The 26,918-nt window shown below is 33.6% G+C and overlaps 2 protein-coding genes across 2 annotated transcripts; both read left to right on the forward strand.

Annotated features, from left to right (window-relative positions):
- The first annotated feature begins 2,842 nt into the window (after positions 1-2,842).
- On the forward strand, positions 2,843-17,126 carry LOC140051383 (ras GTPase-activating protein-binding protein 2-like). Its single transcript, XM_072096584.1, has 10 exons — positions 2,843-3,009; positions 4,273-4,410; positions 9,758-9,836; positions 10,164-10,265; positions 10,719-10,896; positions 13,186-13,297; positions 13,858-14,137; positions 14,801-14,999; positions 15,489-15,613; positions 15,777-17,126. Exons 2-10 carry the CDS (start codon positions 4,292-4,294, stop codon positions 15,972-15,974), a joined length of 1,392 nt encoding a protein of 463 aa, XP_071952685.1. The 5' UTR covers positions 2,843-3,009; positions 4,273-4,291; the 3' UTR covers positions 15,975-17,126.
- Positions 17,127-18,241: 1,115 nt separating this feature from the next.
- Positions 18,242-26,874, forward strand: LOC140051195 (protein KRI1 homolog). Its single transcript, XM_072096331.1, has 16 exons — positions 18,242-18,370; positions 19,192-19,265; positions 19,832-19,937; positions 20,563-20,752; positions 21,164-21,245; positions 21,335-21,409; positions 21,551-21,657; positions 22,170-22,296; positions 22,837-22,932; positions 23,439-23,609; positions 23,746-23,824; positions 24,002-24,087; positions 24,424-24,562; positions 25,105-25,300; positions 25,492-25,590; positions 26,024-26,874. Exons 1-16 carry the CDS (start codon positions 18,283-18,285, stop codon positions 26,616-26,618), a joined length of 2,310 nt encoding a protein of 769 aa, XP_071952432.1. The 5' UTR covers positions 18,242-18,282; the 3' UTR covers positions 26,619-26,874.
- The last annotated feature ends 44 nt before the right edge of the window (positions 26,875-26,918 follow it).

Here is a 26,918-nt window from a genome sequence, read left to right on the forward strand (position 1 = left end):
CAGCATTGAGATCGTTTCCACGACATTACCAGATGTAGGGATCGCAATATGACATAGTATTACTGGGTCACTTTAAAAAAAAACACTGAACCAAAAGTTAAAACTTTTGGTTCAGTGTTTTTTTTTATGTGGATTCGTAAATTTTATGCTTAGCGCCCTCAATTTTAAAAACACAAATACATGTCAGCAATTAGGAACAAAAATGTAGAACATTGTAAAGATGATGCCGATGTTTCTGTAAGATCAAATACGAAATGTTGGGTCGTGAAAATTCCCAAAATAGGATCATGAGGTCGCGGTCAAAAAAGGTTATAATAAATTAAAGTTTGTCTGTTCCTATAAATATATTTTAGTTGATTGTTGCGGAAAAGGTAGTTTTATTTTATGTGGAGATGGTATTTAAAAAATAACCAAAAAGATAAACTTTATTGAACAAACGTTTTTGCGGCACCGTTCATATTACAAGTAACTAAAAAGAAAAAGAAAACCTGGAAGCTCTCTGAGCTTATTTGAGTTTTTCCAGATACAAGGCATTAACTATTAATTTAATTCATATTTTGTTAACATATTTTGAATTTTGCTTTGTGTAAATAAATGAATGAATAATATAATCTTAGCGTTTTATAAACACATTTTAGAGAAAAAAACTATTTTGTGTTGCTTTTTTCTGATATTTGTAACGGTGTTACAATTTTAATGCAACGTGAACCTAAACCAGAGGCGGAATCAGAAACGAACCTTCATGTATGGTCTGTACTCTGTACTTACTTTTAGGCCACAATGATAACTTTTGCACACAAAAAAAAAACTCCTGGAGTTGGCATAAAATTCTAACTTTCGATAAAGCAAAAAGAGACAAACTTTGTAGATTTTGTAACTTATAACTGTTCATTATTATGCATGCATTTTAAATCATGGAGCATTTGTAAGAACATTATTTTTAATTAAAATGTCATCCATGTAAAATAAGTTTATAAATAAATAAATAAAAGAAACTTTTGAAAACTTCATACAACAATTGTAAAAGTAATTTTTGTTATTTTATTTTTGAAAAGTTCCATTCATCTTTCTTTTCATATTTATTTGTGAATTATGTATAGAGGGCGCATGTCAATAATCCTGCTCAAGCCATATATTATTATATGGCTCTGATCCTGCTGTGTGATGAATTGGGGTGGAATCAACTGTTCTTATTAAGTTTCTGGGTATTCTTTGTATATTAGTGAATTAATAATCTATAAAACCATACAATACAAAACTAAAGAAATGTATACAATATATACAAATATACTAAATGGTTTTAAAATTGCATTATTGCTCATGAATGATATTGATATATTCAAAGTATAGCTCAACCTTTCAGCCATAACTTCAATAAAAGTGGTGTACTGTACAAAATCAACCCACTTTATATTTCAGAAAATTTTAAACACCAACAAAACCTTGAAAATCTAAAAACAACAGTCTCTTGCATCTTCAATGGTGTCATTTTATTCCGAACGGAAATTCTGAAATGAAGTTTGGAGGCTATTATTCTGGTCATAATCCATACGCCACATTTACCGGTAATGACTTTTTAAACAAACAACGTAGTAAATATTTTGTGTAACGTAAATATAGTTTGAAATTAACGATTGAAGTCCTAAAAGTCCTAACTAAACTATATAGTACTGTACATATTCCGGGGTAGGCGTTACTCCAGGCTGAAGTGACCACATGACCCAAAATTCCAATAAACAAAAGTTCTAAATAGTCGCCGACAAAACGTAGGCTACTCACTAATCAATTAAGCAATTCTTTATCTGTACACACCATTCGCAAAAAAATATTTACCGTAGGAGAAGGATTGTTTTGGAAATTATAAATTGACAACAGCCAAAACGAAATATGTGTTTATATTGAACATGTCTTACAGACTGTATAGTACGTCTCATAGACTGTCTTCTCCCAGACGTGCTTTGGGGTTTGCGCATGCCCAGTCTAAGTTTCTAAATACACATTTTGTTCAGCCGTTATTAAATACAGTTTCCTAATGTTTCCGTCCTCTTGAATATAATTTGTTTAGTTTAGTTTAGATGGGCAAGTTTGGGCGGTGTGTGCCTTTTTAACCCCGTCTACAACCATGGAGTAAAGAATATTCTTTACTCCATGCTACATACAACGAATCCAATAGGTTTTTAAACACGTGTTGGTGGTTTCAGAAATCAGGCTTGGTCGTCGGTTGGCAAACTATTGCAATATGTAATTACTAACAAATTAAAGAAGTGGAGAGTTATTTTCATTTTGTCCTGTTTGTATGTCAATGGCGGTTAATCGCTTAATTACAATAGGCTTATAATCAAGATGATGCAAAGTTATAGATAACAAGAATATTTCTTACAAAAAACGCTGCTCGCTTATTGTTATTGCTAAGGTCAAGTCTGGGGGTCACTTCATCACGCCTAGATACTTCAAGTATCCTATTACAAACAAAAATTTCAATGGACTGTTTTGATAATAATTCAATGATTATCTGACAGCGAATTATATCATGGGACTCATAAATACCAGAATGCTTTGGGATTTGTCGTTAGACTCTTTTCTCAGCCGTTTTTGGATTCAACAGGTGGTACCAATAAATTATAGTGGAGTTTCCATTTTAACAAAAATGTCAAAGTGTAGTACTATAAAGCTGCTTGATTTCATCTAATGAATGAGTCATCTCGTGTGACGTAGCGGGCTAGAGCAGCAGCGTGAAAATGTGCTGGAGGTTTTTCTAGAAAATAGAGGGCGACCTATAGGATTGAATATATTTGTGTCGGATTTCTCTTCATGGTTTGCAAAAATGCGCTGTAACCTCTTGGTTTTCAATAGCTAGTGCGCATTGAATGCATGTGCGACGCATTTTTCCACTGAACGAAGAGAGATATCTTCCAAGGTTTTAACACCTTTACCCCTATAGATATTGCTTATTTTCTGATGAAAATTTGAATCTGTGTAGCTTATAGAGGTAGAATTTTCTGTGGAAAGGTAGGACATTGTTGAGAGTTGTGTGTACGTGACGTAAGGTGTTTTAATATCCGATATAGGAATGTAATCAATGCTTTTTCTCCCGCGTTTGCCCCATTTCACTTCCTATTTCATTTGAACGACGGTAAACGATCGTCATGCAGTGAGAAAGACATGCTTTTTCCGGCGATGACGAATCTTTTTTGAGCTTAGAGCATTTTTTTTCTTTGTCCTAATAACAAATATATATAAAACGTACTTCATATAATCTGCACTTATAAAACATTTTACGGGTAGGTATTTTCATATTTTGTAACCAAATATTAGTTTTTGTTCACGGGTCACTTATTTATATTATGAAAATAAAGTGTTAATTTTTTTTTACTGGCTCGGCCATCAACATTCCCATTCCATTGGAGTGGCTAGAAATTGTCGCCCAACACAAGAAACCATCCAAATTAATTAAGATGAAAAGTAGAATGTGAAAATATAAATGCGTTTATTTTCTACATATTTGTATAAGTTCCTTTTAATGTTATTTGATGTTTTCATTTTAAGAACAAGGAAATACATTTTATTTATTCAAACACTCTTCAGTGTTGGGAAATCCATTAATCAAATCAATGAATGTGGAATAATGCAATTAAAAATATTAAATATGACATCCAGATACTAGGCCTAAAATGAATTTATCTTATTATTTTTATTAGTTAGGCCAAGCTGATGAGAATACATTTTGATTCTCATCAGCACCAACATGTTAGATTAGAATAGGTATTTTATTGCCAGGTTTAAATTTTAATAACTAATAATAATATCGCATTCAAAAACATGTCGCATCAACTCAAAGGTCAACAAGTCTTCAAGATTTTGTTTTGGTCTACAGTACAGCAAGTTTCATTTTGTGAAATTTATGAATATAATGTAGAATGAAAGTATCCCCATTGATTTTTATTGTCATTCGCTGTCAAAACATAGAAAAAAGATGACCTTTTTGATGGTGGTAGGGGAAGGGCCAAATTCACACTGGTGGATGACTGGACCCATGTAATCTATTAAAAAAATAATTACAACTATGTAATAATTACTGTATACCGTGCATTCATAATCAACTGTACAATGTAAAATATTGCGGCGCCCAAAAGAGTAAGCAATTAGAACATGAATTTATGGACACTTAACAGTATAAATTTGTCGGTATGCTGGGATTGGTACTGTAATTCAAATTGCATATTATCAATTTTGATCATTTTCAATCATTTTTGTGTAATTTTTTTTTTCTAGTCTCCTCCAACAGGCGGTCATGGTTATGGCTGATAATCCCTCTCCTCCACCTCAGTTACACAGTGCGGAGGTCGTGGGTCGTGAATTTGTTCGACAGTATTATACACTACTCAACGAAGCTCCGTTCTATTTGCATAGGTTAGTATAAAATTGTTTTTTCAATGTCACTTCATAATGCTAAAAAACATGAGGGATTGCTACATTCCAGTGTCATGACATAGTGGAGGCAGAAGTAACGTAAAGCTTGTCATCACTATGCGTGATAGTGTCAGATGTGTTACAATGTCCAGCATGTAATCTCTTGGCACTGATCATCTTCACTCCAAACAATCATCAATAATGTGATCACAACAAAAAAAACATCATACAAATTAATAAAAACAAGTCCCTCTCCTTTTTTTTCTTTTAAACACAATACAAAAAGTTGGTTTCAATATAAATTTTAGGAACAAATATTATGTTGGCTCTATACCACAGATCACATTGTATGAAAATGACTCATTTTGGGAATACCATGGCCAAAAAAATGTTATTACTAACACATTGTGATAGTGATACACATGACTAATAGTAGGCCTGTCCAAATCTGTATCCAGATCATCTGTCAAATTGAATAATGTTATCTTATACAAAGAAAATGGATTGTTTTGTGAATCTGCTATTGTCTTGCACAACAAGCCATAATGGAACTAATTAATTACCTCCTTACTGAAAATCCACAATGAAGTGTTTCTTCCTATACATTTTCAATTGATAGTAATTTACAATATAACATCTAGTTCTAATTTGTTATTATTTTCAAGCAGTTAGCTATTTTTAAGACTGAATTTAAAAACTCTATAGTTTAATAGACCATTTTGATTTATATCATTACATGATATGAACTCTTTATATAACTGAAATTGTTATGCATGGCTTATGCAAATTGATTATACAAAAGATCATTTCTTGTAATTGACTACACATAACTTGTGTTTAAATTGTTATTTTTTATATTATTACAAATTAAAGTTTCATAATGTATGGTATTTGTGCGCTTTGGTTTAAGTGTAATTTTACGGCTGGAAATATTACTTTAAATACTAGCATTCAAAATTGTATTGTTCCAGCATCCAATTGTCATGGCTACTTGTCTACTCAGTAGGCGTATAACCAGGGTTCCTCTATTCTGTAAATTGCATTGTTTCAGTGTATAACATTTGTAGACTAAGTTTAGATGATTAAAATGTTATCAATAGCCTGTCAGGATATCTGAAATATTGAGTAGCTTGGCAAGGAATGTTTTTTTTTATTCATTCAGTCCAAATATAACAAGCAATTTCAATACAAAACTAGACATGAAACTCGTCACTTTGACGAGTTAGTTATCCGCTCGACAAACGCCACGTGCACGTCATACGTTAGAATATTGCACACAGAAAAATATTAAGGCATTATGACCTGAACTGAAGAATATGATATGTTGTTATTTCTGTTATTTTGTGTCATATAGTATACACAGTACAATCTGTATACATATCACAAACAGTGTAAAATAGGTGAAATTACGGGACCGGTATTTTATTGTAATTTTTAACATCTTGACGGTTTCAAAATGAAATGCAAAAGTAGAAATTTCATAATAAAATTATCTCAGCAACAACATATTAACGTGTAGAAGAAATTTGAATACGTGAAATATTAATGCGTGCTCTTTTAAATGTAATGAAATATAACGCAAAAGATGAAAATACGACTTTTTTTATTTAACTGGCCATATGATGATGTCACAACATTCAATTGGCACAATTTTTACATGATTTTGTATCTACAATACAATAGCTTCCTGAAAACGTTTTAATCGTGATTATCACATTTTATTCTTACGAGCTATAACAGATTAAAATTTACTGTAAAGATGAAATTAATGACCAACGTAATTTAAATTTTTAGGCATGATGACGTTAAAAAAATTTTAAAAATTTTAATTCATGCAAAAGTTGATTGACCTAGAATATATTAAAATCGGGGTGAAAATGGACAACGAATAAGTGGAGATGCGCTCTATTAAATGTGATGAGCTATGACGAAAGAGACAAAAATCCTATATTTTATATTCGCGTGGCCATACGAGGACGTCACAATGTCCGGTTAGCCATATTGATTAATGATCCGATATCTACAACTCATCACCTTCCAGAATATGTAAGTAAAAAAAAAATCTCCACATAGTTTAGAATCTATGATTGTTTAAAAAAAGGCATAATTTTGACGAATTTTTGAATTTTTTCTTTAAAAACACGCACAAATTGTATAATTCGACGTGCTCGTATGACGTAATTTTAAGTCTAAATTGTTTTAAAATTTGATAAAATTACTATAAAAGGCTGGAAAGACATAATTCACGCAAAAACAGATGTTTTTAGCGCTACGTGCGGACCACGCGCGTAAAATTGTTCGCGCGCGTGGGAATTTTTGACATGCTCAAAATGTCATGATCAGCGTAGAAAGTTGATTAGAAATTAATTTTGCGCATTTTAAATTTAAATGCGCGTGCGCGCGTAACTTCGTTTAAAAAATGCCATTTTTAGTGCACAAAAAGTTAGCGCAAGATATAAATTAAACTTTTGCTAAATTTCAACTTACATAGTTATATGGTTTTCAATCTATGTTGAATACGGGAAATTCATAAAATCACGCGTAAGTCACGTTACGCATTTCTGACGTCATTCACAATAGTAGGTGCACAACTTCACGTGAATGCCCATATGTTGACAAAGTTATGAAATGTTATGTTTACACATTTTTGATATAAGCGAGACACAAAAATAGAGGAGAAATGCGCGTGCGCGCGTAACGTCTTGTAAAACATGGCATTTTTAATCCACAAAAAGTTTGCCCTTGATATGACTTAAATTTTCAGAAAGTGTCAAAATAAAATTATGCTTGGTTTTTAGCCTATGATCAATCATAAAAAATCATAAAATCGCACGTAAGTCACATTGCGCAACTCTGACGTCATTCAAAATAGGAGGTGCACAACTTCACGTAAATGCCCATATGTTGACAAAGTTATGAAATGTTATGTTTACAAGTTTTTGAGATACGCGAGACACAAAAATGGAGGAGAAAGAAAGAAGAATAATACTAGACATGAAACTCGTCACTTTGACGAGTTAGTTATCCGCACCACGATAAACGCCACGTGCACGTCTTACGTTGGAATATTGCACACAGATAAAGATTATGGCATTATGACAAGAACTGAAGAATATGATATGCTGTTTGTTAGTGCTGAATTCTGTCAATTTCGTGTCATATAGTATATACATGCAAACAGTATAATCTGTATACATATTACATACAGTGTAGAATAGGTGAAATTACGGGACCCGCCATTTATTCCAATTTTTAACATGGCGACGGTATCAAAATGAAACACTTAGATAGCACTTTCAGAAGGAAATTATCTCAGGAACAACATATTAACGTGTAGAAGAAATTTGAATACGTAAAATATTGATGCGCACCCTTTTAAATGTGATGAACTATTACGCAAAATATGAAAATACGACTTTTTTTATTCAACTGGCCATATGATGACGTCACAACATCCGATTGGCAAAATGTTTACATGAATTCGTATCTACAATCCAATAGCTTCCATAAAACGTTTTAATCGTGATTATCACATTTTATTCTTACGAGCTATTACAGATTAAAATTTACTGTAAAGATGAAATTAATGACCCACGTAATTAAAATTTTTAGGCATGATGACGTCATAAAAATTAAAATATTTTTATCTCATGCTAAAGAAAGTTGATTGACCTACACAATGTATAAATGTAGGAGAAAAAGGAATACAGATAAGCGTGATGCGCTCCATTGAATGTGATGAGCAATAACGAAAGAGACAAAAATCCTATATTTTACATTCGTGTGGCCATACGATGACGTCACAATGTTTTTTTAGCCTTATCGATGCATGATCCGATATCTGCAACTCATCAACTTCTAGATTTTGTAATAAAAATAAACGGTTCACGGTTTACTTTAGAAACTATGACTGTTTAAAAAAAGACATAATTTTGACGATTTTTTAAGCTTTTTCATAAAAAACGCGCATGAAATGTTTAATTCAACGTGTTCGTATGGCGTTATTTAAATTGGAAAAGGTCTAAATTGTTTTCAAAATTACTAGGAAAGGCTTGAAAAATATGATTCAAGAGAAAAAAATATGTTTTTAACGCTACGTGCGCACCGCGTGCGTAAAAAATTGCGCGCCCGTGGGAATTTTTGACATGCTCAAAATGACAAGAAACGCATAAAAAGTTGATTAGAAATTAATTTTGCGCATTTTGAAATTTTAAATGCGCGTGCGCGCGTAACTTCTTGTGAAACATGCCATTTTTAATCCGTAGAAAGTTTGCCCCTGATATGACTTAAATTTTGTCAAAGTGTCAATACTAAATGACTTTTAGTTTTTAATCTATGATCAATCATTGAAATTCATAAAATTGCGCGTAAGTTACGTTGCGCAACTATGACGTCATTCAAAAATAGGAGGTGCACAACTTCACGTAAATGCCCATATGTTGTCAAAGTTATGAAATGTTATGTTTACACATTTTAGAGAAACGCGATCCACAAAAAGGAAGGATGGAAAGAAGAATAATACAGAAAAAAACTGTTGATCTCATACAATAACAAGGAGTTATCCGCTTGGTATACCAAGCGGATAACTAACAATACACTAATAGAAACAGTTTCAGGGATCAACATTAAAGTAGAAAGATAACAACTCCTAAAAGCCAATTGTATCCTGCATTCCATTTTGATTAGTATTCGTAGAAACAATATGAATGTTTTAATGATATACTGCAAAGTACTATATTTTGCACATTTTGGAAATATCAATTTGTTTAAAAAGCATATCCTGAGAAAGAAATTACACAGTTAGCACAAAAATTTAAATTAACACAAATAACATGGTCAACAAATACAATTACTGCAAGATGCATACAGTGCTACAATAGTTTAATTCCTCATTACTTACATTGACACTGGATGGAATATGACATGCACACAAACCAGGGGAAAAAAAACTTATCCAAGCCAATGTGTTTGTCATGGTAAAATTATTGTGTAGCCATTTTGAATTTACGTTACAGGCGATTATTGGAGATACTGAATCGTATTCAATGTAGTTTACCTGGTTTTGCTTTGCTTGTCATCACCAGAAATGGCTTTTTTGTCTCTACTGTATACATACCCTCACCAAATGATTGCGTCTCTTTCGAACAAACAGGCCTTTTTTTTTATTGAGATCCACTCTTTACTCTGTTCACTTTTGATTTTGATTATTAAGTGTATTCATGGTTTTATGATACATTTGTTAATTTGTGCTGCTTGCCTTCACCTATTTATTAGTTTTTTCCCTCTAATGTGTATTGAAAAAATAATCTGATATGTTAGTGAATGTGGTTTCTTTTGGTTCTTACAGATTTTACAATAAAGATTCTTCATTTGTGCATGGTGGAGTTGATGCTCATGGCAACCCTGAGGAAGCAGTCATTGGGCAGGTCTGTATCTGTAGACTAATAAACAAACCAGTCTGAGGAATAGGCTGTTGTAGGCATATAAGTATAAGCTCATCAATGTTTATTAGAACTTAAAGGACAACTTTACCGAGACCACGTATTTAGGATGTACATATGATTTCAGAACAATTGTGAGATTTATGTAATTATAGTAAATCTCGCAATTGTTCTGAAAATCATATGTACATCCCTCAATACGTTATCAAAATATGGTTCTCTGTAAAGTTGTCCATTAATTTTGTATTATACCTATGCTTGGATGGATGTTTCTTCACAATTTTAACTGATGTAAATATTTTTTTTCCATAGGCCATTCGTGAGAAAATAGAGCAGCTGGATTTTAGGGATTGCCACACCAAAATAAAACAGGTGGACAGCCATGCTACTGTCGGTGATGGGGTTGTGGTTCAAGTAAGTGTATTGATTGCCCTTCAGGGACACTTTTAGTATACAAATAACGCACTAGTTGGAGGCGAGGCCTAGACCTACCGAGGCAAGTACCACTCTGCTCGCGACCAAATCACTGCCTAGTCTAGCACTAGAAAAACAGTCGTGTACCAGAAACAATAAGATTATACAAGTGGTTTGTGTTTGTTTTTAAATGGGGCTGTGACACAGACGACTGGTTTGTACTTGTAAATTGTGCAGTGCCTAGCGTACAAATTTACATGCAGAGTGTTATGCTTTTTTTGCATGATAGTGAAAAAATAAAGAGCGCACACATGACTCATTTCAGCGCATCTGATTGGCTACATCCTTGAACCCATGTTAAAATGGATTATAATAAACCAGTCATTTTCCTGATAACTATTTTTCTCAAACTCGGTAGTCATGTACTTGAATTTGACATGTTTTTATCCACAGGTTAGTGGAGAACTCTCTAACAATGCTAAGCCGATGCGTCGCTTCATGCAGACATTTGTGCTAGCACCTCAAACCAAGAAAAACTACTTTGTCCGCAATGACATTTTCCGTTACCAAGATGAGGTATTCAATGATTCTGAAGACTCGGAGACAGAGAATGTTGAAGAGGTTCCTGCAAGTGAGTATTGTGCAAGAAATGAGCTAACAGTAGTTTTACTATTATATATAGAATTAAGAATGCTCTTCCTATAGCCTGGCAGTAAGGGGCATAAGCCATCATAAGTAAACTTAAGCTATCCTGTAAGCTCTAAAAAATGTAAATTTCATTGACTAGTAGTAGTAAACTATAGGCACTAGTTATCTTTTTAGTAAAGCTGATCATCGGGCCTTCTACAATACAAAACATGTACAGTACAAAAATACACTAGTAAAAATGGCACTAGTTCAGGGCTCGCAGAATCCTAAAATATTTGGTTGCCCTTCGGGCAAGTAGGTTTTAGATTTTGGTTGCCCTCATCATTTTTTACTTGCCCACTATTTTAACTTAATTTTAACGTTTTATACCGCGACTGCACCGCGAAAAAACGTCGGTGAAAAACGCCTATGCTTAATACACTGTGGTGTTTTTTTCGATGGATTTTAAGTAGTGAAAACAATTTTTCAAATTTTTTCAATTACACAGTGATGTAGGCCAATCTTTTAAGAACATTTTACAGTAATTTATTTTCTCATACGATCCTCCGTGCAAGAGTTGCGATTGTTTAATTAACATGGTGTCCTGAAATCCCTTTGAAAACGCTATGTTATTTCTGTTGGTTACGCTTCGTTGCACGGCATTGTTTGTCATCGATCGAAGATGTGTTCCGTTTCGTGAATGAACACGTGGGTTTACTTTGGGAGCAAAAACGTTTTGCTTTTATTGTGCAATGAAATTCCGAAATCAAGCTATTTTGCGATATTTAAAATGTAGTGGCCTAGACATGGCACCACAATTATTTAATAGATATATCTAAAATATTGCCTATAGAAATGTAGGCCTAGGCCTAAAAGTTTAAACAAAGTACTTATGAAGGTGATGAGCTAGTTGAAATCATAGAGAAGAAAAAAACAAACAAACATCAACTGACGTCCGTCTACGTGACGTGTAACAATACGCATGCGTATAGCAAAAAACCTCACAGCAGCTGCCGTACGTAGAGCACATGGGTACGGTGTGTGGAGAGTGCGGGCTTGTGGAAGTTTACTTGTTGTTTCAGTAGAAGCTCGCACAGGTTGGATAAAAACAACCATCTGCTCGCACAAGTTGGTGATTGAAAACAACACAAGGGAACTGTGCCGAATTGTGGTGAAAACCACGTGCTCCGCCAAGCTGGAGTTTTTGAAAGTTCAACTCTCGGCGATACCCGAAGAAGTGTATTATTTTCAATGTTGATAATAAAAAATATACTGACGTAACTATTTAAGTATTCAATGTATTTATTAAATAAATTATTAGGCCTATTAAATTTATATTCTGTAATATTTATAAAAAAAAAATGGTAGGCCTACTAGTACTTGCCTGTGTTAAAAACATCGGCCGCCGAATCCAACTCCCGGTGCCTATTTGGCACAGACAATTAGAATTACGTATCTATTATAATTTAATAATATACTGTATTTTCAATACAACTGTACATTTGAACAATAATTACAGTAATTCAGCAAATTATTTATTACACACAAAATACATAACATGAATGTAATTAAACATAGGCCTAATCTACTATCTAGGCTGTCGCTGTAGGTCACATAATTAATACTAAGTAGTAGATTCAGATTTTATTACCACCTTAAAATGATGTCGATATAATTGAGAAAAACAAAATCATACTAGCCCCTATTTTATTTGGTTTATAGTATAACTAGGGAGTTGTTAATTAGAAACTCCCTGGTATAACTTCAAATAAGTTAAAAGCCGAGAGTTCAACGCTTCCTATTTCGCGATCAATGGATGCCGCAAGAGACCGCGTGCTATATGACAGACCTGGAAACTCTATACGGTACGCAACGACTTGATACGCCCGACCGCATAGAAACACATGTTTTGGCTCCTGGAGATAACGTTCCATACCACCGAATTCCGATCCATACATTTACTTAACAAACACTACACTGGTCTCGACGTCAAGAGAATTCGTTCGTGCGCGACTATTATTTTCATTGTTACATTATTTCACAACCCCTGTAAAACATCGTGGACATTTTCGGTGATTTTAAGAGGTTGCCCGTCGGAACATGACATGTTAAATTTTAGTTGCCCGACGTATTTATTTGGTTGCCGCGGGACGTCGGCAAGCGATTCTGCGAGCCCTGTAGTTAATACAACCTACATTACACCTTAGTAGCCAATTCTTTGGCTAGAAATTAATAGAAATCGAGCTAAATTGAAAATTTCTTTTTTAAAACTTAATTCTTTTTATTTACCCAGCATCGGAAGAAGAGACCGAGGATGCTGGCATGGCCCAGACCGCCGGGACTGTCCCTGAACCCATTCAGGATCCAGTGGTTACATCTTATTATGAACCACAACCAACGGTCAGGTATGTCTTAATCCAGTGTTCATTGAATTTTATTTTATTCAATCGAAACCAACAGCGATAATTACCGCCATTAACAGTTTTGATACAAACAAAGCCAGGACTGTTTAAAGCACCTTGATTGGTCCTAACATTGATCAAGGGCTTCTCTCGTCCAGTGCCTACCTTGACCAGATTAAAGGCATGGGCCAATATGTCTGAGGCAGATACTAGATGCAGAGGCTGACATAAGAGTCAGCAATGCTGATTTCAAACAAAAGGGTCGGTAATTAACAGAGCATGATGATTTGAACAGCCTCATAGACCTAGGACACAAACACAGTCTTGGTGGGTGTTAATGAGAAGTTTCTAGGTCAGCAAACTTCAAATGAATAACTAAAGACACCAAATCAAAACCTTAACATAGGCATACAAGGATTGTTGATGTGTTAAATGGCCACTGATGGTTGCTTATTCAATAACTTATTAAATCCTATTATGTGCATGTTGCATATATAGTACAGATTACAATTTTTGTTTTGGTTAGTACAAAATATTTACCAGTACTAATTTATTTTGTTTAGCAATGGGATTCCCCATATTGATAATTCTGATGTTACAGTAACAAAAGCAGAGGAAGAGGAAGTAGCCAGTGAACCATCCAGTTCTGGTGACCAGCCTCAAATCCAAGAGCCAGTGGCTGAGAACCATGTCCCTGAACCTGAAGATGAGCAGCCACTCGAGGAGAAGGTTGTAGAGACTGGAACAAGAGCTCCGGTCTCGTGGGCTGAACGTGCCCGTGGTGGTGCCCCACCTGTGCACAACATTTCAGTCGTCAATCCAGTGCCTGCTAAATACCCTTCGGTAAATTCTAATTTATTTTTCTTGTACACATTTAAAAGCTACTTAATTTAACAGTTCAGTTCAGTCTCCTAACCCCTAATAGGGTTGACACCACTGCTGACTTTTGGACAACCTTCTTCATTGGTCTCTGTAGCTCGTTGTGAGTCAACAAAGGTCAAACCTGTCCATTCCTTGATGTTGTCTTCCCACCTCTTTCTCTGTGTGCCTCTCTTCCTCCCTCCTGGTACAGTACCTTGTAGGATGGTCTTGCCCAGCTCACTGGATCTTGTCTTGTCACTTGTCTGTTACAGTTACAGAATGAAAACTGGTGGCATATGTGTAAACAACTTGCTCTATAGATAGAACAAGTCTACAGCTACAGTTACCTGTGCACTTGTTCTAGAAAAACAAGTCTATAGGTACAGTTACCTGTGCACTTGTTCTAGAAACAAGTCTACAGCTAGTTACCTGTGAACTTGGTCTAGAAAACAAGCTACAGTTACCTGTGCAATTGGTTCCTGCATGTATGTTTGTTGGATTGCTCACTCCAATCATCAGTCTATTTTCTGCCCTTCAAAGTTTGTGCCCACGCCTGTGCCATATGCTGTTAATTCTGATGATTTTACAACCTTTTGTGTAATTAAGTGTATTTTATAAGTTAGTATGTATTTTATTTGTTGATAGCATAACCAACAGGCCTCGGCTCCAGCAAAACCAGAAGGTGGCCAGTCCTCAAGAAATGATCCGCTACCCCAGAGAGAGGTTCGTTCTAAAGATCGTGGCAGCCGTGGAAATGCCAGACGTTTCCCAGACAATCTACAACTATTTGTGGGAAATCTGCCTCTTGATGTCGAGGAAGAAGAATTGAAGAGTTTCTTCAGCTGTAAGTGACGAAAAATCACTTCTACAAAATCACTTAACTACAAAAGCACTAAAATGAATTCATTACAACATATAGGGTCATCTAGCTACATGCACCAATTTCATTAAAAAACATTTTGAATATATGAAACATTTAAGACAAAATAAAACCATTACAATTCTTGTTTGAAGGTTTTCATGTCGAAATCAAATTGATATAAAGTTTGCGGTACACCACGTATATTAGTGAATGAACATTCTCACTTCTGAAGACAATCAAAGCATATTGATCGAAACGTCGAGAAACCCAACAGTTCTTTTCAGAACTATGGTGTACCGCAAACTTTATATCAAAATTACAATTCTTATTGTATGCATAAGCAAAATCTAATTCTAAAATCAATGCTTATTATAAACATTAAATTTGCATTAGTATAATGGATTTATGTTTAATTTTGTGGCGAAATGTGAATGATTGACTATATTGAAACAATACATTATTTTGCAATAGCTTATGGTGTGGTGCTGGAGACGAGAATAAGTAAGAACACAATGGGAAGGATACCTTACTTTGGATTTGTAGTCTTTGAGAACACACAGCCTGTACAAGATTTGTTGAAAATGGCCAAGCAGCAGGTACCTCCTATTTTGATTTTATTTGATTTTGATTTTTGACGTATTTTGATTTAAAACGTTTCTCAATAATGGTTTCTTTTATCTCTTCACTTTTAACTTTACTTCAAAAACAATTCATCCTAAAATTTGTAATTTGTTGAGTTTAATTTTGAATCTATTTTAGGAGCAAATCCTGTTCCGAGGAACTCATCGACTTAATGTTGAAGAAAAGAAGCCGAGAGGATCAGATTCACGCCCTCGTGGACGTGGTGGTAACGAACCTCGCTTTGGTGGACCTCCAAGAGGAGGCGCATCCGGTCGTGGTGGAGGCCGAGGAAGTGGCTCTGGAAAAAGTGGCCGCGGTTTCAATCCACAACGTTAGTCTAATATGAATGAGGTGCTTGGTAGCCTATGTCACAAAGCATGGAAAACTAAAAAATAAAATCAAATAAATTAAATGACATTAATCAAACTCTTTAAAAAAAAACCGCACTCACGTGTTTTTTTTACAATGAAGAAAAGAAAAAAACTAATAAAATCATCAGGGCAGTGTGTGCACTTGCATAGAGGGAGCTTCGCAGTCATTGGTAACAGCTATTTTTCAGAAATTACTTGTTAATGTCACATAACGTTGTCGTTGGTTGCCAAGATGCGAATTCTTGCAACAAATCTGGTATTAGAGCAATTCCTGAGAATGTTGTTGTTTACTTTCTTTATTTGTTAGCCTTATTATTGACCTGTATTGGTTAATGTGTCGCTGTGGTTTCTGTCAATTTGCTACAAATATAAAATTAGAGATAAGTTAAGTTTATGGGTGGTAGAAATGCTATCAGTAATAAGTAAGTCTGCAACTATTGTACATAGTACAACTTTGTGTTTGCTTAACAGATCAAAAAGGGAAAACACCTAATAAATCCCTATTTATAGTACTTGAGCCTAATACTCTATGTAATACCAGTAATGATTTACAAATTCTGACCCTATTAACAAGCTCATTAACAAAATGGTAATTTATGAAATAACAGTGATGGAGAATGCATTAAAAATGTAGTTAATATATTAATGCAAGTTTGAAACTGACTCTTAATATATGGAACTTTTTGTGAATAATATGGAGATATCTATGGCTAGTTATTATTAGCATATGATTAACGCTGGTTATTAACCATAGAAAACCATGTAAAAAATATGGCTATGACTATGTAATTTTTATACCCTTAATATGGCAATGTATCTTAATTCTAGTCCTTTGCCACTGTGAGGTCACGGGCTATATATTATACCAGTAAATGAATTAAAACAGATACAATGGCCATACAACTTTTTGTTTAATAGAAAATTCTTATTAATGTTTTTCGTTATAACTTTACCACTGGTGAAATAATGTTTGGGAAAAATCAAATATTTATTTCTACTGAAATACTTTAGTTACTTTTTTTATTATGTCAATTTTACCAGTTTGTAAAGATATACAATCATCATGTCAAAGGTCAGGAAGTTGTCCCACATCCAATAAAATAAAAAATAGAACATTTGTTTGGACTAGTTGTTGACTGTTCAGTACATAGATTACGCTTTATATATTATTGGGGCAATAATTTGTATACTTCTGGATTAAATAATGTTTTTTTGTGTGTGTATTACTTAAATATCTACATGTTCCACTTAAAAGTTGGACCAACTGGGATAACAATCAATTTCTTTTCAACGCTTAATTTTTCAAGTGAAAATTAATATTAATTTCAGCATGAGCGTTTGCGCAAAAGGTTTAGCAGTTAAATAAATAGAACAATTTTTGTTTATGGTTTTTATAATAATATAGAAATATGGGCTCTTTTAACTGCCTTATTCACTGTGTTTTATTGTGAAATACTGTAAGCTAGCCAAGCTAGGCTTCTATGAAATGCTATACTGTTAATCCTATGTCATTCACACAATGTGGGAATAACGGTACGGTTGCGAGATATTTATTTTGTGAAATTCCCATCATATTTAGTATATCGTTAATTGTTTATTGATCACACATGTATTCTGTAACAGTAATAACATTGCTACAAACTCATCTAAAAAATAGCAGAAAACACTTTATGTATGTAATATATTATGTTCCCAAGATGTGGCTGTTGTAGGCGAGAGTGTTGCCATAAATACCCTTGTTGTAGCGGGTGACTGCCTCTGTATTATTTTGGTTTTTTTGTCACAATGTGGAAAGTAAAATGTTTTAATAGTAACTTCTAAATTCTGTCCTCCATTTTGTTTTTTTCATTGTTATAATTTAGTTGATATTATTGATGGACTCGCTAGTCGAATGTCGTCACAACTGAAACTATAATTTGAAGACGTGAAATTAATATAAAATAAATGAATTTGGTATTTCTACTGAAAGATTCTCGGCTTTATGAATATTTATGAAGTTTTTCTACTTTTGTTTATTGTGCTTAGTAATAGTATTTCCTTCTTTTTTTTAACTGTTTTTTTCCAGCAGTAGTAGATCCCAAAACCCTTTGGTCGCAATTGGAACGTATTCTATTCTAAGGATTTCAAATTTGACAATACCTGAATAAATTGTATGTACATCCTCACTATTTTGATTGTTCTCCTAGCTTAAACTGATTAGCCCCCTCTATTGGGTTGTTTTGATGGTTGGTTAAAAAAGTTAACACATGGTGGAATTGAAAACGTGATTGGTGATGGAGGACGAAGATTTGGAATTCAGAATTAATACTGATTTTGCAGAAAAATATGACAATTGGAGAAGGAAAGAAGAGCTTCAGAAACGTAAGAATATTATGACAAATCCGTGTTTGGTTTATCTGCAATACGTTTGATGAAATGAAAATTTAGGCTTGGCTCGTCGTAGGCCGGCTTCGTGGATGAAATATATTATTATACGACAAGGAAAGAGGTTCCCGTGCGTCCGACTTTTTAGATGGATTTAAAGGATGTGTATAGGCCTGGGCCTAGAAGTGACATACATTGATATCGATAATATTTTATATAGCATAGGCTAGGTTAAGTAATTTTAATTATTGCAATGCAAGCAGCAAAAGACACAAATTGAATACTCAGTATATTCCTTCTTCTTTATTAACACTTCGTCTTATATTAGTTAGGCCTAAATAATATCGTTATGGCTAAAGATACGGTACCGTATCCATACTTTTAAAAACTAAAGGTACGGTGAGAGGGCGCTATGTAATGTGGATGTTAATCAAATAGGTTATTGCATTGGTTTTCTGCAAGCCAGCTGTGTAGCCTAGTGGGCATGTGATGAGGCTTTGGCTTAAGGGGTTGCAGGTTCGATACTCTTCTTGACGTCTTTTTTTAAATTTTTTTTGTTTGTTTTTAATTTAAGAGAGATTATATTTAGGTACGAGTTTTAGGAATGCAATTTTACAGTACTTTTAGCAAACGGAAGCGCCCTCTATAATTACCGTATCTTTAGTTTTTAAAAGCATGGATACGGTACCGTATCTTTAGCAACGGCGAAATAATATTCATTTATATAAATTATTAATTAATGTCTTTTCTGCATTCAGTGAATGATTTTATTATGCTTTTAATTTTATATTTTGGTTTAATGTTTGACTTTGAAATAGTGAAAGATCGTTACGGAGAGGATGCTGTTGATCAGTCTTCCAGCTCTTCAGAATCTGAGGATGAAGATGCGGAGGTAAATCATTTGTGAACTTGATCTTGTTTACAAATCCAACAGCCCTGGTTTCAAATCATGATTTTATCAATTTTCTTTTTTTTTTACAACTACTGAGTTTTTTTTTTACAACTAAAGTTGATTTTGTAAAATTTGTATTTTTCATCAGTGTCATATACTTTAACAAAAAAAGAATGTTATAAATGAAAGGCTGGGAAAATAATTGGTCCAGTTTGGTGTGGTCAGTCACTGGATTTGCTCATACCACATATGACTTTCCAGAAGATTTTAGATTCGCAAACTACAGTATGGACTGGGTGCGGTCTAAATTGGGGCCACAAAACATTTTTGAAGGGCAGCAGGTGACTTGTGAAAAAAAACCCCCAAAAATAACAATAATGTTTTAACGTCAAAATTATGGGTTGTTATTTATTGTTAGGACTGATAGAATGAGGTAAATATTTCTACCCAGTCGAGATGGATGAGTGACTAACATAAATATAATTTATGATTTTTTCTGTAGCAAACAAAATAAAGGAGTGTTGTATTGTATTATAGTTTTCTAATGTTTTTATTTTAAACCATAGGCATTAACTCCTCAATTAGAAAGAGATTTTCTGAAAACTCTGTCTTATGTAAAAAGCCATGATCCAAGAATTTACAAGAAAGATGAAATCTTTTATGATTACAAAGGTAAAGTAGGTGATAACATTAAATACGTTTCGTGCTACTCTTTTTATACTTAATCAGTGGACTCATCAACACCAGCTCTATCATTTCAACTAACCTGTTTAGCTATTGACCCAGACAGTTTTAAAATTTTTATATTAAATCTAAAGTAAAACCCCTATTAAAGGGATTTCTTGGAACCCAACAAACTGTCCCCTTAAAATATAGTTACCCTCGTTCGTTTGATGTCTCTTAGGAGAAGTGCTACTGTATTTGCAATAATTTATTTTGGAGGACAAATTATGATCGCCTGTACTTCCGCCATCAAGGACACAGGCTCTTTTCATACTATAGTCTTCAGATTACCCCGTGTCTGGGACCAGCTTCCCAGATCATTGATGCTGCAGTCCTAGAAAGCCAATCAGCCTTCATTAGAAAAGTTCATTCATTTTGATTCGCTTTAACTGTATTTTGTGTTTTTTATGTGTAAACCGACTTTGAGGTTAGATCAACCGGCTCAGCTACAATGATTAAGTTCACTTAGGTTGGCCCTGGTCTCCCCAATTTCAATTTTTTTTTGTTATGTATATGCTGAAATAGACCGAATAAATAATGAAATGATGATTATAATTTTTTCAAATATACACAGAAAGTGATGGTGTACAACCGACGAAAACCAAGACAAAGAAAGACAAGCCGATGTATCTCAAGGATTTGGAGCGCAAGTTGATTTTGGAGAAGAATGGTGAAATGAGTGATAGTGATGAGGATGGAGAAAATGAAGAAGAAAGACCATGGTCACCGAGTTATGTAGAGGAACAGCAGATGCTTAAAGATAGGTGAGGTCATTATCTAGCCATAGGTTTGACCATTTTAGAAAACCAAAGTGTCATGGCCAGGGCTAATATCTACTGGTTATACTGGTGTGGTTTATTGAAGCCCCAAGATAAAGAACTTTGTTGATCATTAGATCTGATTGCCATAATGACATGGCCAAGTACTAAATAATGGATCTTTTTTTTTTATATCTGTCTACACTATCAAACTTTATGTGACAAAAAATTGTGATATGCCCATGTATGGACATGATGTCATATCATTACCATATTTGGGCATATCACTACCATATTTGGGCACATCACACTTTTTGTTCAAACAAGTTTGATTGTGTAGACAGAGCTAAAGGGTTAGCGTGATAAGAACTAGTTGAAATTTAAATTTAAATAATTTCTGATTTTATTGTTTTATAGTTTTAAAAATGCACTAGAAGATAGTGGTAATGAAGAGGAGGAAGCAATACTTCAAAAGAAGCCAAAATCTGATAAACAAAAGGTAAGTTACTAAATTTAAAAATCAAACATGGAAATTGAATATAAATAGTTACTTGGTTGTTGATTATAACTGAACAACATGTTTTACAGGAAGAAGAAGAAGCAGATTATGTAAGTTGGTTAAAGGACCAAGGAGAGAAAACTGATGCCCCTGTTCAAGAAATGGTATGATCTTAACTTCAAAACATTGTATGTTCATAATAAAATTACAGACATTTGCTATGCTATTTACCATATTGACTTGGTTATACACATATACACATTTTGAGTTTCATTTTTACAATTTCAAATGCTTTTTTACCCCAGAAAGCACTCAAGCAGTATTGGAATGATCCCAAATTGGATGATGGTGAGAAGTTCCTACGAGATTATATTCTTAATAAAGGCTATATAGATAAAGGTAGTGAAGAAAAGTAAGTATGCCTATAGTATTGACAATGAGTGCTGCTCAAAAATATTCTTCAACTTCTTGGAGTGGAGTTGTAACTTGGTGGTTATGATGCTCATCTAACAATCCAAGGGTCATGGGTTCAAGTCCTGTCATGTCAAGATTTTTTCCAATGACAATTTACAACTCCACTCCGAAAGACTTGTAATAAGACTTTGTTTATGTAGAGAATTGTGTATATGTTTGTATTGTGAACAGAATTGCCACCTTTAAGAAGGATAGTGAATGAATTCTCCTATGGTTATCCTTGTCAATTTGCATAAATATAAGAAGAAGCTTTCAGAGGGTACTTATACTTGTTCTTTTTCTTAATAGAATAATTTCTGAATTTTATGTCATTGAGAAGGAAGTAGGGTTTTTATTCAAGTGTGAGACAGCTAGTTATACTGTAAATAAATAAATAAATGAACGTGATCAAATAGTATAGTATACAACGATGGTGTAATGTATTATATCTATTTTTATCTACTACTGTAGTGTACCAAACTTCCATGAACTGGCAGAAGACGAAGTAGAATTCTCAGAAGAAGAACGTTTACTTGACGAACAAGAAGATTTTGAAAGAAAGTACAATTTCAGATTTGAGGAACCAGATTCAGATTTCGTAAGTTTTAAATTTCTTAATTTCATGAGGATGATTAGTTCAAAAATTTGACTTATGATATAACTTACTTTTATGTTAACTGAACTTATAATTGCTTAAATTTGGGTCAGGTATATAACCATATTATTATAGCATGGATGTAAATAGACAGGAATGGTGGGTAGAAACAGTACTTTGAGCTATCATGAGATTTCTTTGGTTGATGCTGTGTTAAAGACTTTGGCCGAAGGTCTTGGAATATTATCTTTAAGCTCTGTCTACACTATCAAACTAGTTTGACAAAAAAAGTGTGATGTGCCCAAATATGGTAGTGATATGCTTAAATATGGTACAGTAGTGATATGACATCATCGTCTCCATATATGGGCACATCACATTTTGTTGTCACATAAAGGTTGATAGTGTAGACAGGGCTTTAGGCTGGGTGGTGCAGACTTTGAAGGTGGGTATCTGTGCTCACCAACTTGCATCCTTGCTATAGTAAAAGATGAATGTATAGTTTTTTGTATTAATAAGCTAAATGTCATTGACACAATACAGATTAAACGATACCCAAGAACGGTAGCTGATTCAGTAAGAAGAAAGGATAAAAAGAGAGCAGATAAAAGACAAGAAATTAAGACCAGAAAAGAAGAGGTATTTCTATTATTAAACTGTGTAGATTTGTCTTGTGTGTTTTTCCTACTTAACCTACTCAATTAAAACTTGGTTCCCACTAGCGACGCAACGTAACGCAACCTACTCAACGTAAGAAAATGCCCTTCTAATAATTGTGTTTTCCCCCGCCTGCGTGAAATCAAACCTGCGATGTTTGCAGCACTGTTTCGTCGTCGGTTCCCACTTTATTAGATGTTACAACATGCTATAGCAAAAATTATCCACCGTATATCCACCATCTTTTTTCACCTTCTAGGGAGTCACCATACATGTTATTACATTAGTTTAACTACTAAAAAAAAGTCTTCCTGGTTTTTATAGCAGAATTTTTCTTAATTTTGTATTTGACAATTTTAAGGGAAATTCATGTTTTTTCATCTTAATTTCCATTACAAATATTTGATTTATGTACAATTAACCAGATATTATATTTAAAATTCATGCCTGTACCTGAGCTTTAATGTGGTATACTTTTAAATAAATAGGAAAAACAAAGAATGAAGGAAGACTTGAAACAGTTAAAGAACATGAAGAAGAAAGAGATCATGGAAAAACTAGATAAGCTAAGGCATGTAACAGGATCAGTTCCTGTTCACTTTCAAAATGAGGATTTAGAAGGTGATTTTGATCCTGAAGAACACGACAAACTGATGAAGGTAATGTTTTAAAACTTTTGTCAGACGTTTGTGAAAATTGAAAGTACTGCACTTTTGTTTGTTGTGCGAGATCTCTTTTGTTTATTATACCTAATATCTTGTTTCATTTAAGTATTTAAATGTATTTGTTTTCTAGAAAATCTTTAATGAGGGATATGAAGAAAAATGTGACGATCAAACAAAGCCAGAATTTAATGATGATGAATTAGAAATAGGTTGGTTTAAGAAGTTTTATTGTTTTTCTGTGTTAATATTTTCTAATTCTTTCACTATCGTACCTTTACCCGGAAACGCAAGATCACACAAAATATCGGGGAACTTGGGCGGTTATCAGGAGACTGATTATATGTCTGTGATCAATATTAGAAATATCTATGTATTTTTATTTACAGAAAATTGGGATGAATGGAATGGAGAAGAATATGAAAATGAAGATTATGTAGAAGAGGATGTACACTGCGAAGACAGTCATTTTAATGTTAGTAGCAATCTAAAGATCTGCCTACACTATCAAAGTGTATGTGACAAAAGAATGTTATATGGACATGATGATGTCATATCACTTCCATATTTGGGCATATCACTACCATATTTGGGCACATCACACTTTTTTTGTCAAAATAGTTTGATAGTGTAGACAAAGCTTTAATCTATCTTGATTTAATAACCAAAAACAGTGATTGATATGACACCAAACATAATTATATATTTATAATATAATGTAATGTTTTTAAAACATGGTCTTTCAAGAGTTACATCAAAAACGAACAGGGCCATGTAATATGTTAAATAATATTTTCTGGTTTCTCTAAAGATGGATGCTGATTATATTCCCCCGCCATCTCGGACAGACTTTGGTGAAGAGATGACTAGAATGACCGGTAAAAAGAAGAGAAGGCGTGCTTCAAAGTTTGCACAAGCTGTTGGTCACAAGAAACCAGTTTTTAATCCAGGTGAATAAACTAAAATCTACACATTTTTATTATTTTTTTTTTAATTTAGGAACTTTTTTTATATATATATAAATCACTGTGTAAATTATATGTAAATAATACTGTCAAATAATTGTATATATATATTTAGGCAAATTGACAAGGATAACCATAAGCAAATTCATTCACTATCCTTTTTAATAAAGGTAGCAATCCTGTTCACAAAGACAAACAAGATGCTCTACATGAGAAAAAATCCTGACACTGACAGCCCTTGAACCCATGACCCTTGGTAGCCAAGCATTATAGCCACCAAGCCACAACCCCACTCTATATGTCATGTTAATTAATTGTATGCATTGGGATGTCCTTTCTTTGATTTGATTCCTCAGTTTTGTGAGTTCTAGGTCCCGGTGACGACCTTTGACACAATATGCATAGGTAGCAGCAGGGTTAGTTTATGAAAAGCTCCCTCATATGAATCAACATGTTGTGCTTTGTGTCAAGTTTAGAGTAGTTAGTTTATAATGATATTTTTAATTTTATTGATATTTTTTTTTTAGATGATGGGGCGTTTGATGATTATGTAGATGAATATTACAAACTTGATTACGAAGACATGATAGCAGGTATACCGTGCCGGTTTAAGTATCGAAATGTCATTGCCAACGATTTTGGCTTGACAACAGACAATATCTTGAATGCACGTGAGAAAGAGTTGAACCAGTGGGCGTCGCTGAAGAAAACATGCCAGTACAGGTAGAGTACCTAACTTGCCAGAAAAAGCATCTCATTTGCATCACAGCTGAATTGTCTGCTGGATCAATTAGTCTGCTCTTGTTTTATTATTAGTTGTGTATCAGCAAACACATTAACCGTTTTTGTTATATATTCACAAGAGGAAAAAAAAGAAACGTAATGTTTGGATCTTTATTTATATTTTTTTGTAGGTCAGAAACTGAAGAAACGAAAGACTTAAAAGCGTATTCTGCCAAAGTTAAATACTCCGACAAGTTCAAGAAAGTATTCACCAGTTTATATTCTGATAAGTAAGTAGAAATGGGTTTACTTTTCTAAAATGCATTCTGTAAACCTGACTCCAAAAAACAACATAAAACTGTCTGATTTATTGATGGCCTCAGTGATCTATTTTATGCAGTAGTTAAGCTCTGTCTACACTATCAAACTTTATGTGACAAAACAATGTGATGTGCCCATATATGGACATGATGATGTCATATCACTACCATATTTGGGCATATCACCACCATATTTGGGCACATCACACTTTTTTTGTCAAACTAGTTTGATTGTGTAGACAGAGGTTCAGATAATAGGGCATTACATAAAATTACTTCTTTTTCTCAATTCTTCTAAGTTGAATTTTTTATGGGGAGGATTGATTTTAGGCGAATATTATTTTACACCTTTTAAACAACTTATTTAAATCATTTGTACTTGACATTATATATTTTTTTCCAGATCTGACGACGTTGAAGAAGACAGCCAAGAACCAAGAAAGAAGTTTGTTAAACAAAAGAAAGCATTTACTAAGCATCAACCTTCAGATGGCGATAAGAATGACGCACAAGAAATACCAAATCATAAATCAAATCATAAATCAAATCATAAACACTCAAAAACTAAGAAAAGCCAAATAGATACAAATGTAGACAAAAACAAAGATACAAGTAAAGCTAATGAAAAAGAATTTAAACTTTGTAAAAAAGAATTAGAAAAAAAACAAATCAGGAAACAAAACATTTCCAAAAAGAGTAAAAGGAATGATGAAATATCAAATGTACAAAGAAAGAACAAATCTTACAATTCTATGGCAAATCAAACTGGGAAAAACCTTAGGAATAAACTTTACAAAAGGAACGAGAGAGCAATATCACGGAGTAGTCGACGTCAAGAATTATCAGGTAGAAGAAAAATTGGGAATACTGGTATAGACGTGTCCGATGCAAGACTTAAGGCGTATGGAATCGATCCAAGAAAGTACACATACCGAATGAAGTTCTTGGCTAAGTTGAAATCACGAAAAGAAAGGTTGCAAAAGAAACACAACAAATGATTTGCAAGATTAGCGAGTAAACCGAACCGGCCTAATTTTATTTTACATGAAATTATTGAAAATATAATTGATTCCTTATAAAGAACCAGCTTAGACTAATGTCAACCATTTTTGCATACCAATCTGGTACATGAAATTATTGAAAATATTATTGATTCCTTATAAAGAACCAGCTTAGACTAATGTCAACCATTTTTGCATACCAATCTGGTACATGAAATTAAACTCTGAAAATGATAGTTTCTGTATAGTATTATTAAACATAAGGTTTAATATTTTATATTAATAAAATGATTAAAT

Source organism: Antedon mediterranea, chromosome 6 (genome assembly GCF_964355755.1).
Source record: "Antedon mediterranea chromosome 6, ecAntMedi1.1, whole genome shotgun sequence".
In the NCBI taxonomy this organism is placed as follows: Eukaryota; Metazoa; Echinodermata; class Crinoidea; order Comatulida; family Antedonidae; genus Antedon; species Antedon mediterranea.